Genomic DNA, 13,687 nt, shown 5'->3' on the forward strand with positions numbered 1-13,687 from the left:
CTATAAAATTCTGAGGAGAGAAGTAAAAAAAAATCTAAATAAATGGACAAATATTCTATGTACATGGATAGGAAGATTCAGTATTGTCAAGATTTTGGTACTTCCCAACTTGATCTACAAACTTCCATTCAAAATTCCAGCCAATCATGTTATGGTTATTGACAAACCAAGTCTAAAGTTTATAAAGAGAAGCAAAAGACCCAGAATATCCAACACAATATATATGTATATATTTTGCCACGCGGCTTGCGGGACCTTAGTTCCCCAACCAGGGATTGAACCGGGCCCTGGGCCCTGGCAGTGAAATTTCCGAGTTTTAACCACTGGACCACCAGGGAATTCCCTACCCAACGCAGCACTGAGGGAGAAGAACAAAGTCAGAGGACTGACACTACCCGACTTCAAGTCTTACTCTAAAGCTACTGCAATTCAAGGCAGTGTAAAATTGCGGAAAGAATAGACCAACAGATCAATGGAACAGAATAGAGAGCCCAGAAATAGACACACACAAATATGGTCACCTGATCTTTGACAAAGGAGCAAAGGCAATTTAATGGGGAGAGGATAGTCTTTTCAACAATGGTACTAGAACAACTGGACATCCACATGCAAAAAAAATGGATTTGGACACAGACATTACACCTTTTACAGAAACCAGAGTAAAATGGATCAGAGACCTAAATGTAAAACTATAAAACTCCTAGAAGATAACACTGGAGAAGATCTAGAACATCTTGGGTTTTGTGATGAGTTTTTAGGTACCAATGACATATTCCATGAAAATAAAATTGATGAGATGGACTTCATTAAAAATAAAAACTTATTCTTTGTGATAGATACTTCAGAGAATGAAAGGACAGGTCACTGACTTGGAAAAAAACATTTGCAAATCATACCTTTTGATAAAGCACTGGTGTCCAAAATATACAAAGAAATCTTAAAGCTCAACAATCTGAATCTTGCTGATGTCTCTACAATTATTTGTTTATGCTCCTGATTCCTCTGGGATTCCTCGAATCAGGATCAAATTGTGTATAAAATCATACCCTCTGTGCCTCTCCCAGCCTACATGTTAGATATTCAATAAAGGGCGCTGAATTTGAATCGCTCAAAACAATTTTTTGGATAAAAAAGCTTGTCTCAAAGATTAACTCTTAAAAAGTAGTGGAAGTTATTACTACATGGCCCCTAGAGTCTGTTGAACCTAGGTTGCTCTACAACTAGGAAATACCCAGATACTGACAGGTGTGCCTCAGAGCATGGAATCCTGGGTACACAGGAGAATCTGGAAGTTGCCGTGAAGCGTCTCCAATGCCTGGTCCCATCCCCAGAGAGGCTGGAGCAGGGTCTGGGCATCAGCATTCTTTATAGCTCCCCAGATGACCCCAAAGTGCAGCCAGATGACCTCACGGGGTTAGTGCCACAATCACAGCCTTTCAGCTGCCATCACACCTGACGTCCCGGTCCAGACACCGGCTGATGCCATGATCACACCAGGCATGACAGCTCCCAGCCTGAGTTGTAACAGCAACTGTTTCTTCCCCACTGGAAAAAGCCCATCCGTGCACAAGAAAACTAGCTGCTATTTGGCTAGTTAGATATTGTAATTATATCCTATTTATTTGTATTTTAATTAGTCACTGCTTGCTTGCCATACACCTCTCGCAAATGACGCCTCTTAGCATCTACTGAGGACACCAATCTAGGTGGAAAGTGTGTTTTATTTTTAATTCGGCTCACTCGGATGTCCGTCATGCATCTACCATGTCAAGGGGCCACCCTATGGTGTCATTTTTAACAGGAAGCAGAAGCAAGGCTTCTCGGCTTCACAGCATCCTCCAGGCTGGGTTCTCTGGTGTTACTCGTTTCTGAGATTCACACAAGTGGAAGGAAAAATAAATGGAGTTTTGCTCCAGCCACCCTCAAGGAGAGGCGGGCTGACCTGAGCACCACCTGGCGTGTGACCACCGCGGCAGCCTGGAAAGTGGCCCTGTCACCGCGGGCCCACCCCCTGCAGGGCCCAGACATCCCCGTGGAGCCACACAAACTTACGAAGAATGGAATCAGGCCCTCGGCCTTGTCTCTCTCCAGGGCCTCCTGCAGGGCAGAAGCTCGCATGGCAAACTTGCCATCGGAAGGGATCGCTTTTAACTTCACTCCACCAATCAAGCCGGCTCTTTCCACGGAGGAGTGTGCCTGCAAGAGAGCGCAGGGGTAGAGCCTGCAGCAGCTCACAGCCCTCCTGCCCCCCACCTTCCGGCCTGGAGCTGTTTCAGGTCCTGAGGGATCTGCTTCCCAGTTTAATGATTCAGACACTTAGAGCGAGAAGTGCCCGGCAGTACTGGGGGTGTTCTCATCCATTGGTTTGAATTCTAGTGAAGCGGTGAATGCCCATTTGAAAGCCTAGTTGGGATAATGACACGTGATGGTGTGTCCTTAATAAGGGCACTCAATAAGCTCCGGTTCCTACTCTTTCCCTCCGAGGCTCTAAAATCGTCTGTGAAACGTAAGACAATTCTCGGAAGTCGTTCTCCTCGTGGTTTGTGTGTCCTCTCTAACCTCAGGTGAGGAGTGAGGTGATCAGGTTATTAATTTACAACCAGCACCTTGACCCCGTGCCCCCAGGGGCTAAGGCTCTCCTGAAGTGTAGATTCCATTCGGGAGGAGGTGACAGGCGGGGACTGTCTCAGAGGCCACATCCTTGCTTTTGCTCCCTTGCTGCCCATTCTGCTTCCCTAACTCCTACAGGACTCCCCAGAAAGCACCACTGAATAAACAGTGAACCCCTAAAGCCTCGCGTAAGGCCCCGCTCCTGGGGAACTTGCCTGAGAGCTGAGGAAGAATTGCGTCCTAGAGCCCATGGCCATCCGGTGGATGTAAGGAACCCACCTGACTGCCATCACCTAGGATGGTACTAGCCATGCACCATCCTTGGGAGCATCTAGAAGCATCGCAAATCACTTCTGTAAGGTGAAATTCCCTCATGGAAACCCTATTGGGAAAGGCTATACCCTAACGTTCATAGCAACTTATCTCAGCCTAGATTCACTGAACACCTACAGGTGCATTTTCTTCAAGTCTCCTCGTGTCTTTCTGGGAAACTAGGGAGATAGAAATAGAAGTGAATAGTCTTCTTGATGTGCAGGGAGCTCTAGCGCCTAGAGTTAGAATACACACAGAGACAGTACTCCTGATTAAGCATCAAAATATAGGCGCTGTGTTGATTTCAGGCTACACGTATTTATTAACTTATTTTATTAACAAAGTTGTCACAGTTGAAATGCCTGGCTTAAGAAATTCGTTATAAATATTATGTCAGCAGAGCTAAATCAGCTATTCCTTGTGGAACCAAATCCTTCAGTGGTACCACTTTTCAGTGCCCCCTTGCTACACTTTCACTCATGGAGCTACTGCTCAATGCTCTTGCCTCCTGTTCCTTCTCACACGATTCAGTTTTGTTTCTGTTTTTAACCGTTTTGAAGCGGGCTGGTCACTGGAATTGACCACCTGCTAGATGCCCCTATTTGCAGAGTTCTCGAAACCTTACAAAGCACCACTGTATCCTTCATCTTAGTTTAGCCACCAGCTGGTAGAGCAGCATTATCAGGGGACAGGCGCTTTGGGCCCTGTTTGATAGTTAAAAATAACGGCTCAGAGAATTGGCGTGATGAGCCTGAGGTCACAGAATTTGAAACAGCAGAGCTGGGATGCCAGCCCAGGTCTCTGAGCCCACGTCCCACATGAGTCTCCACAGCCCTGCTCTGAAGGCAGCCAGATGACCTCAACACAAGCAGGTGCAGGTGGGGTCACGGTGACCTCATGGTCCATTTATTTTCTTTTCAACTTGATCTACTAAGTTCCCACCTGCAGCCCACACCTTGTCTTCAGCATAGGTCTCCCTGGGGAGCTGTTCCTGGATTGGAAATGATGCTGCACAGCTTGGTTGGGTTTTGACTCGCTACCACACCGATCATTCTGCCTTGTGAGGCTCCATGGGGCTCCGGGCAGCCACACCCACCTGGTCAGATGCGTAGGCCACCAGCTTCTCCATGATGGTGGCCTGTGTCAGCCCCGGGGAGGCAGCCTGCAGGCGTCGTGTCGCTTTGGTCCGAGCAGCCAGCAGGGCCACCAGGGTGGCTTCACTGGCACTTCCCTAAATCAAAGAAAAGGTCGAAATGGGCTTCCAAGTACAGCCAGGGAATCATCTTAAACTTGGGAGATGCAATTTGGGGTCCCCCTATTTTCTTAAAAGATGCATCTGAAATTGCCAAGTTCACTCTCCTTTCAGCGGGAAAAGGCTGCACACCTGTGACCGCCACTGCAGCTCTTATTATCAATTCAACGTTGCTCTGTCTGTTTTTCATAAGATAACCTCCCGCATGTCTGAGCACTCAGCGCGTACCAGGCATCACCGGGCCCACTTCACAGGCACTTTCCCGCGGACGCCTCCTGGTCTACCCAGGAGGTGCTGGCCCATTTCCCCGGGAAGAGGAGGAGATGGGGCCCAGGCACAGCTCTCAGCCCAGCTCTGTGTGCACAGCAACGTGGACAGATAAATCTGTATGTTTCTATAAATGGGAGTCCTCTTCTTTGAGACTCAAAAATTGCCTTGCAGGATTTTCCTCAGTCACTGATGGTACAGGTTGAAGTGTGTCCCCCAAAATTTCATACGTTGAAGCCCTAACTCCTAGTACCTCAGGACATGACCATATTTGGAGACAAGACCTGTAAAGGGGTCACTAAGTTAGAGGGTCCCTGATCCAGCCTGGCTGATGTCCTTGTAAGAAGAGGAGCTGAGGACATGCACACACACACACGCACGCACGCACACACACACGCACGCAGGAGGCCACATGAGGACACAGGGAGGAGATGCCCGCCTGCCAGCCAAGGGCAGAGGCCTCCGGGAAATCAGCCCTGTTGCCACCTCGACCTCAGACGTCCAGCCTCTGGACTGTGAGGCTGTTGTTTAAGCTGCCCCGTCTGTGGTTGTTTGTTGTGGTAGCCTTAGCAAGCTAACACAACGAATGTCGACAACGTATTTTGGCGAAGTAGTCAAGAAGGATGCAAAATTCACTCTTCTGAGGGTGGGAGGAGGTGAAAGAGAATATGGATTCAACACCCATCGTGTTAGCCCAGCTAATTTGCAAAATAATCCCATTTCTAAATTTTATCATCTTCGGGTGGGAAACTAAGCTCAGAGAGGGTAACTTGCCCCAAATCAGCAGCTGGGGAGTGGCATGGTTAGGAGTGAGCCCACATCTGCCAGGTGGGAACCTCCCCACATTTATAATCAACTTTCCTGCTCTCCCTGCTCTTGATCACGGAATCTTAGTAAATCCTGGAAGAAACCAGGAGCTGAACAGTATTACCATTAGAAAGAAAAAATTTAAAAGGTAGAGTTTTGTTGACTGTGAGAAGGTTTATAAGATTTTAGGGGAGGGGGGCGGAGACAAGATGGTGGTGTGGAAAGACGCAGAGTTCACGTCTCCCCACAACTAGGGTGGCTGCTGGATGCTGGTGGGGGACCCCGACGCCCACGGAGATGGGCAGAACCCCCAAGGGAACCAGTAGCACGTGGGGGGACTGAGGGGGGAGGAGAAGTGGAGGCTGGACAGGACCAGTGCCCCTGAGGGGTGGCTGGGGCGGGGGAGGGGTTCCCATGCCTGGAGGGACCCTTGCAGGGGCTCAGATCAGGGGGGAGTGCACCCAACTTTTTCCCTGCCCAATCGGTCGGGGAAGTCTGCCTGGCTCTCGGACCAGGTCCTACACCCTCAGAGGTCCCCTCCGGGCTGGGTTGGTCCTGGGGACGTAGGAGGGAGGCCAGAGAGAACAGGAGAGGCAGGCGGGAGGGGCCCACCAGGAGAGGAGCAGAGGGCGTTCGCCCCGCCCACTCGGACTCAGGGAGCCTGCTGAGCTCCCAGGCTGCTGCCCCGCCCTCCAAAGCCCCCTCCAGGCCATGTGGGTCCTGGGGGCATAGGAGGGAGGCCAGGAAGATCTGGAGAGGCAGGTGGGAGGGGCCCTCCAGGACCGGAGGAGCAGAAGAGGAGTGGAGGGTGATTGCCATGTCCACTCGAACCCAGGAAGCCTGCTGGGCTCCCAGGTGGGGTCCCCCGCCCTCTGAGAACAGAGGCTGGAGGCACGTCTGAGCCGCTTCTGTTCTGTTGAGCCTAAGCCCCCATCCCCCCGGCCTTTTCCAGCCCTGTGGGTCCTAAGCATAGGCCCCGCCCACTGCCCAAACCTCGCCCTTGCTTTGGCCCCGCCCTCCACAGCCAAGGCCTTTTCCACCTTTTATTCTCCTCTTTTTTACTATTGTGGTTCTGTTTTAGCTTCAGTTGTTTCATCTATATTTTTAATTTTTTCTAACATACCTGTTAGTTTCCTAGTCTAATTTTATTTTTTACTTTGTTATCATTCTCCTCTCTCTCTCTTTTTTTTTTTGGCCACCCTTACACAGCTTGTGGGATCTTGGTTCACAAGCCAGGGGTCGGGCTGAAGCTCCTGCGGTGGGAGCTCCGAGTCCGAACCACTGGACTAAAAGGGAACGTCAGACCCCAGGAAATATTCATCAGAGTGAGGTCTCCAGGAGGTCCTCAGCTCAGCACCAAGACACAGCTCCACCCAACAGCCTACAAAATTCAGTGTTGGAAGCCTCAGGCCAAACAACCAGTAAGACAGGAACACACCCCCACTCATTAAAAAAAAAGGAAAACAAAATGAGACAGCAAAAAATATGTCACAGATGAAGGAGCATGGTAAAAACCTACAAGACCAAAAAACTGAAGAGGAGATAGGCAATCCACCTGAAAAAGAATTCAGAGTAATGACAGTAAAGATGACCCAAGGGCTTCCCTGGTGGCGCAGTGGTTGAGAGTCCGCCTGCCGATGCAGGGGACACGGGTTCGTGCCCCGGTCTGGGAAGATCCCACATGCTGCGGAGTGGCTGGGCCCATGAGCCGTGGTCGCTGGGCCTGCGTGTCCGGAGCCTGTGCTCCGCAACGGGAGAGGCCACAGCAGTGAGAGGCCCGCGTACCGCAAATAAATTAATTAATAATTTTAAAAAAAGTAAAGATAATGTGATTTTATATATATATATATATTAATATATATTTTTCAGCCTTAACAAAAAAAGGGGAAACCTTGTCATGGATAAACCTGGAACATGGATAAACCTAGAGGGCATTGAGCTAAGTGAAATAAGCTAGACAGAGCAAAACAAATACCACATGGTATCACATATATGTGGAATTAAAAAATATTAAAAAAATATTAACAGGGATAGTTATAGCTGAAAGGGTCATTACACACTTCTAAAGGAAGTTTCACTAAATGTAGTCAGCATTAAGGAGACGTGTTGACAAGAAGAATTGAAAATAAAACTCGAAACAAACAAACAAAAAATTGCCCAGTGAAATAATCGTCAGCCCAGCATCCATAAGCGTCATGGCTTGGAGACCGGGACAGGAGAACGAGCCGGTCTCCAGGCCTCTGTGGGAAGCAGATCTGGGCCGAGGTAGGGGCAGGGGCGGTCTTGCTCCGAGGACAGTAATGATACCTTTGCTTTCCTGCCTCAGACAAAGGTTGCCATGGCAAAGCCGCTAGGAGGCAGAAAGAAACACGGTGAGCGTGGCCGCTCGGCTGTGAATGCTGGGAGCAGAAATGTCCTTTCATCTTCTGGGTTTTCAAGTGTCACCCCATACACGGCGGGAAATGGGCTTTTCTTCCAAGAGAGCTTTCAAACCCAATTAAGAGACCATTTTCATGGCCCCGTTTGTCCAGATCAAAGGATGATTTGCCGTTTGATGCAGACGCCCGTCACGGTGCCCACACCCAGCAGCTGTGATTACGCCTCTGAGGGGCTCCCCCCGCATCCCCGCATCCGGGCCCCCCGTCTGTCAGCAGGCTCAGGCGCTCCAGGACCTCGCAAATTACAGACAATCAGCCTTGTCAGCGGGAAGGGCGGGATTCCTGCCTCATACTGGGTGGGTGGGCTCCAAGGGGGACTCAATTGAATCCTGGGCTGAGTGATGTCAGAATGATTCCTATAACCAAATGCCGGGGCTTCTGCTGTTTCTGGAAAACGGGATTGTCTTTCAAAGAAGAGATAATTTAAAGATGGAGCCCATGGCAGCATGCCCACCTCTGCACACTCGCCCAAGCAAAGGGTCAGGGACAGGCTGGTGGAACACTCGTGGGTCCAGCTCACATGTGCCCCAGCCTTGCCTCTAAATAGCTCCTGCCCTTGGGTCCCATGCTTGACGTTCCTGGGTCTCGGTTTCCTCATCTATGAAAAAGGTTGTTGATAATCCAATCAAGCCTGATATACATTTGGAGGTTGAAAAATGAGCACATTAAACACAAGAAATAAAACTAAAACACAGGCTAGCTCAGAGTGGGTGTGCAATACAAAGTAGCTATTATTATAATACACACGCCTTGATTGACAGGGTAGTTGTTAAGGTTTTTGAGAAGTATCAAACTAGAGGAATCAGCTTGGGCTGCTGAAAAGAATTGAATGTGAAATTACTTTAGTTATAATCTCCAGTGACCCAGAAAAACTTTTTTGTTTGGTTTTGATTTTTGGTGGAGCATGTGTGGTGAATATGGACTCAACCAGGGGAGCCCCAGCAGAAAGCTGAGGATCTTCTTAGGAGATTGTTAACCTTCATCCTAAACGGTGTCCTTTGAAATAGGATTTACAAGAATGAAAGATGTGACACAATGTATATACTGTATCTATTTATATAAATTGTGACACATCATAGCAAATCATGCAATAATAATATTCTCAGAGACTATTTAAACAATGGGAAATGCTCACAATAAAATAGTAAGTAAAACAGCACACAGAAAATCTGTATGATGTGTTGCATTATCCCAGTTTTGTTTATATTATGTACTCATATATGTACACACACACACACAAACACATCGGTATTAAAATGACACTGGGAGGAAGCTGTCCCTAAATGTTTCCGCATCTCTTCCATTTTTCTAATGGATGTCTAGTTTTCACAGGTAGAAAGGGGATGATACTCTTAAGTGGAATAACGGAACCAAAATTGACATCAAAGGCAATCAATTGGCAGTGTGGAAAATGGAGACGATGATGTAGAAAAAACCGTGGGAAAGTCCCCAAAAAACACATAAGAGAAAATGACAAAAACAAAAAAAAGAAAATGACAAAAGAAAGTTAGAAATTATGGAAGAGGTACCCAATCCGTGGAAAATGGAAGCACCTGAAAAACAGAGTGAAGTGGCCCAGAGGCAATGACTAAAATGTCCCCAGGTGAGGGAAGAGCTGAGTCTCGGATTAATAGGGCTTCCCAGATGCTGGGGGTTGGGGTCAAGATGAACAGCACAGATGGAAAAAGTAGATCTTGGCAAAATGTGTGGAATTACAAAGAAAAAGTAAGTTTACTGCAAGGGTCCAGGTTGTCATGAGTTATCAGATCACCCCCAGGCCCGGAACTGAGTCGAATAGAATTCAACACCAAGAACCCCATCACAGCCCGTCTCTTGCTCTTACTATGGCCACTTTCTGTTCTGCCCACAGCCGGGCTCTGCTCTCCATTGGCAGTGGAGCCCCAGAGCATCAGGACCCATGTGCTGGGGACTGGAACACCTCCCCACTGCAAGGTGAGATGCAGCTGACTGATGGGGGGCGGGTGGGGGGTGGTGGAGGGGGGCCATGTACAGCAGTCCCCTCCCTAAAGCTGGAAGCAGCTGAGAACTCAAATCTTTGTGTGTGGTTTTTCCAAGGTTGCCCAGGCTGCGTCACCTCTGACCAGCAGAAAACTGTCCAGGGTGGCTGAAATGTTTGCAGTTGTGAGAAAAATCATCGTTGCCGCTACGTCTAAGTCCCGTTCACAGCATCGCAGGGAAACTTTGCTTACCCATGGCTGATGCTTCATTCTCATCAGCCCCACTCAGAATCGCTGATGTAGGAGGGAAAGTGCTGTAACCAAAGAGGTGAGGTAGGAGGGGACAGAGAGAGTGGGGCTGATTCATATGAGGTGACACAGCAGTTATCCTCTCATCAGTCCTACTGATAAACGGATCGGTGACGCTCTCAAGCATAATCACTACGCAAGAGCATCTGTGCCTGATCTTCCCAGCACCACCGGGAGCCATGATGTGACCTATCTCCACGCTGGCAGAAACCACCGGGCCCCAGTCGATCTGACAGAGGGAGAATTCTTCTCCGGCTTCAGCGAGGACCATGCAGCAGGCCCATTTGCCCTGTTTTTCCTAGAGAATCTGCCAACATCATCATCATAAACATCTCCGAAACCATCCTAATCCTGGGAGCATTCCGTAATCCCTACATGCCAGAATGACACACAGCCAACTTCATCATCAAAACCCTCCTCCTGACCGTCGCTTTTGTGAATCCAAGCATGCTAGCCACGACTCCAACTGAACCAGCCTATATCATATCCCTTATGAAGAGCCTGTCTACCACTAACACCTGCCCTGTGCTGACGTGTCTCACTACCTACCCGTCATCACCTCAGGCATCCCACCATAAACATAAGAAATCTGACAAAAGAGTTACTTTGAGAGAGTAAATAGGCCGTGGGTCACAGAGAACTCAGCCATGGGTCACAGCCCAAGGCTTATTTATCAAAGTGCATGTCAGCATCTCTGCATCAGAATCACCTGACATGCAGGTTAGAATGCTAATTCCTGGGCCTGCCTAAGACTTGTTGAATCTGAATCTGTGAGGGTAGAGGAAGACTCCCTCCCTGGCCCTGAGCCGTACTGCCTGTGTTTGAGAGAATAAGGCCTCCCAAAGATGTCATGCTTTCATCCTGGAAGCTGTGACTCTCTACCTGACAAGGAAGAGGGACCTTGCCAATGTGATTAATTTAAGCACCTTGACAGGAGGGGAGGGGGGATTATTTTAGATTATCTGCATGGACCTGATCTAATCTCATGCATCCTGCAACATGAAGAACCTTTCTCATCTGTGGTCAGAGGGAGAGGCGGCCACGAAAGAAGGGTCAGAGAGAAGCAGCACAGCCACCTTGAAGATGGAGGAGGCGCCATGGTCCAGGAATGCGGGAAACTTCTAGAAACTAGAAAAGGCAAGGACAGACCCTCCAAGCTGTCAACCCTGATTGTAGCCCAGTAAGATCCACCTCAGACTCCCGACCTACAGAACTGTAAGATAATAGGTTTGTCAGAAAACAAACACATGGGAGTTTAAAATCCCTGGTCGGTTGAGCAGCCTTGGGCCTGGAGGCTGGAGCTCGTATCCTGTCACATTTGGCCACTCCGGCAGGTGACCTCACACTGAGGCATCCGGGCCTCAGTTCTCATCGTTGAGTGGACAGAATCACAACTGCCATGACAGATTCTTAGAGAGAAGACGGTGCCTGAAAAAGGAAATTCCCTTTTCTCCAAAGTAAAGGTTGCTTTCCCTGGGAAGAGCATCCCTCTTCCCTACTAGAAAAGAAGAAAGCCAAGAACTCCAAGTTTTCTTAGTGGCATTTGTGCCGCAGGTGTTCCACTGTGACTGTCATTGTGCGTGTCCTGTCCCCTGATGGGCCCTCTGGCACGTAGTTGCGCTCAAAGGTACATGTCAGGTGAAGAATGAATTAAATCAGCGCATAGAAAAGGCAGCATCTTTAGGTGAACGGTGGGTTCCCATAGGTGCAGCCGTTTCTAGTGGCCTCTGCCACTGAGGATGGCCCTGAGTGGCGGTCACACGGGTGTAGGCTCAAACCCTGGCTCTAGAACTTAGCAGCTGGGAACCAATGGGCAAGTTTCCTTACTGCTCTGAGCCTCAGTTTCCTCACCTGTAAAATGGGAATCTTAAAATGGCCCCTAATCATAGCGTTGTGAGAACTGAGTCCAGGCCTGGGAAGTGCTCCAGCACATTGGCGGGCAATGGGGAACCACGCAAATCTCCACTGTTGTTTTTTGTTTGTTTGTTTGTTTGTTTGCGGTACGCAGGCCTCTCACTGCTGCGGCCTCTCCCGTTGCAGAGCACAGGCTCCGGACGCGCAGGCTCAGTGGCCATGGCTCACGGGCCCAGCTGCTTTGCGGCATGTGGGATCTTCCTGGACCGGGGCACGAACCCGTGTCCCCTGCATCGGCAGGCGGGCTCTCAACCACTGCGCCACCAGGGAAGCCCTCCACTGTTGTTTTTATTGCTATGCACCAGCCAGGCGATAGCCACCACTCTGCCCACCCTAAAGGGGGGCCTGGCTCGGGGATCCAGATCCAGAGCTTTCCTAAGGCTCAGCCCTGCTTATTCTCCAGAAGAAACATGAGGACACAGGAAGCTCAAGGGCCTCTAGCCCACCTGCTGCTGTCCGCCTTCCGGGAGCCCACGTACCCCAGAGGTGGGACCCCTCTGTGCCTTACCTGGATCACTCCGCCCCCTTCTCCAGCTTCTCCAGCCAAGAACACCGCAGGCAGCTGCAGCATCTTCCCCAGCCAGTCCATCATCACTGTTTCCAGCTCTGTGCACGCTGGGCTGGCAGCCTGCGGTGGGAGGTGGGGGTGAGCCATAGGCTGGCCGCCCTCAGCTTCCCACCAGCTTGGTGTCCAGTGGAGTGACAAACAGGGAGGCTTCCTTACTCCCCTCCTTTTGATGGGTCGATTTAGCAAAAAGTTCTCAACATTTTCAAAAGGTCTGTCCCTGGGTAGGAACCCCTTTGAAGGTGGGCTCTCCCATCACAGATTTCCCAGAGAAGCAGTGGCAGAGGCTGGACTCCTGCCCCACAGCAACCCCAAAGCATCACTGAGGATCACTGCGGGGGACCTTGGTGCTGAGAGCGGCACACGTGACCTTCTGCTCCGCCCCCCACCCCCGGCACCTGGAGGCATGGAAGGAGTCACCATCCCCGGGGCCCAGGGCGGCCGCTGGAAGCCCAAGGTCACTGCCTGCAGGGGTTTGCATGTCTCTACATGCCTCTCCCGTAGGCACGGGTCCCTGCTGACGTCACCTCTGACTCTGACGTCACCCCACGCTTCTCCAAGAGAAACCCCTAAGGGCTGGGGCCATAGCAAGTGCCCAGGTCTTGCTGAAAATCTTCCACTGAATCCCACCCAGACTAAACTCTCCCAATCCAAGATGCTGTTCAAATGCCCCCAAAAGGTGTCAAACATGCTCTTTGACAGTGACTCGAGGAGAATGCCTGGGCAGGAAGGCAGTGACCGTCACGATGACTTGCTCCCCAGCCGCACTGGGCCCACACAGGGAGCTCATTCAGCCACCTGTTTACAGAAGGAGCCAGAAAGCCTCCCTGGTGGACCCTGGTCTACAGTCACAGTGGGAGGAGTGAGATGGGCTGAGCAGAGGAGGTGCAGCCCTGGGAGCCCCCACAGGCCCCTGATCCTGCCTTCCGCGCTCGGGGTTCGGGGGGGGCGGCTTGGCCCCAGACTCCGCCAGAGGGTGGACGGACCTCCCGTCCGTGTGGGTCTCACTGTGGTGGTCCGAGTGCTCTCCAGCTCCCCATGCACTGCTGGCCAGCCCCACACGGAGGGTCCCACTCCATCCCGGCCGAGCCCGCCTCCAGGCATGGGGACCTTCCTCACTGTGCAGAACCCGGGGCTCGGCCAGCACACCTTAGAGACAGCAAGGAAGCCCTCCAAGGCCCCAGACCATCAGACTGTCCTTGGGAAGGACAGACATAGTTGGAAAGATGCTATCATCCCCTTGGATGGCTCTGGA

General features: G+C 50.4%; 1 protein-coding gene across 1 annotated transcript in view; it reads right to left on the bottom strand.

Annotated features, from left to right (window-relative positions):
* The window catches only part of DDC (dopa decarboxylase), a 76,203-nt gene that overhangs the window by 39,806 nt on the left and 22,710 nt on the right, over positions 1-13,687 (bottom strand). The window contains exons 4-6 of the mRNA XM_082846173.1: positions 12,376-12,495; positions 4,019-4,153; positions 2,053-2,196 (exon numbers count right to left, since the gene is read on the bottom strand). Of these exons, the coding sequence (XP_082702299.1) occupies positions 2,053-2,196; positions 4,019-4,153; positions 12,376-12,495 (399 nt within the window). The remainder of the gene's footprint in view (positions 1-2,052; positions 2,197-4,018; positions 4,154-12,375; positions 12,496-13,687) is intronic.

This window comes from Leucopleurus acutus (genome assembly GCF_964270905.1).
Source record: "Leucopleurus acutus genome assembly, chromosome: 9".
NCBI classification, from domain to species: Eukaryota; Metazoa; Chordata; class Mammalia; order Artiodactyla; family Delphinidae; genus Leucopleurus; species Leucopleurus acutus.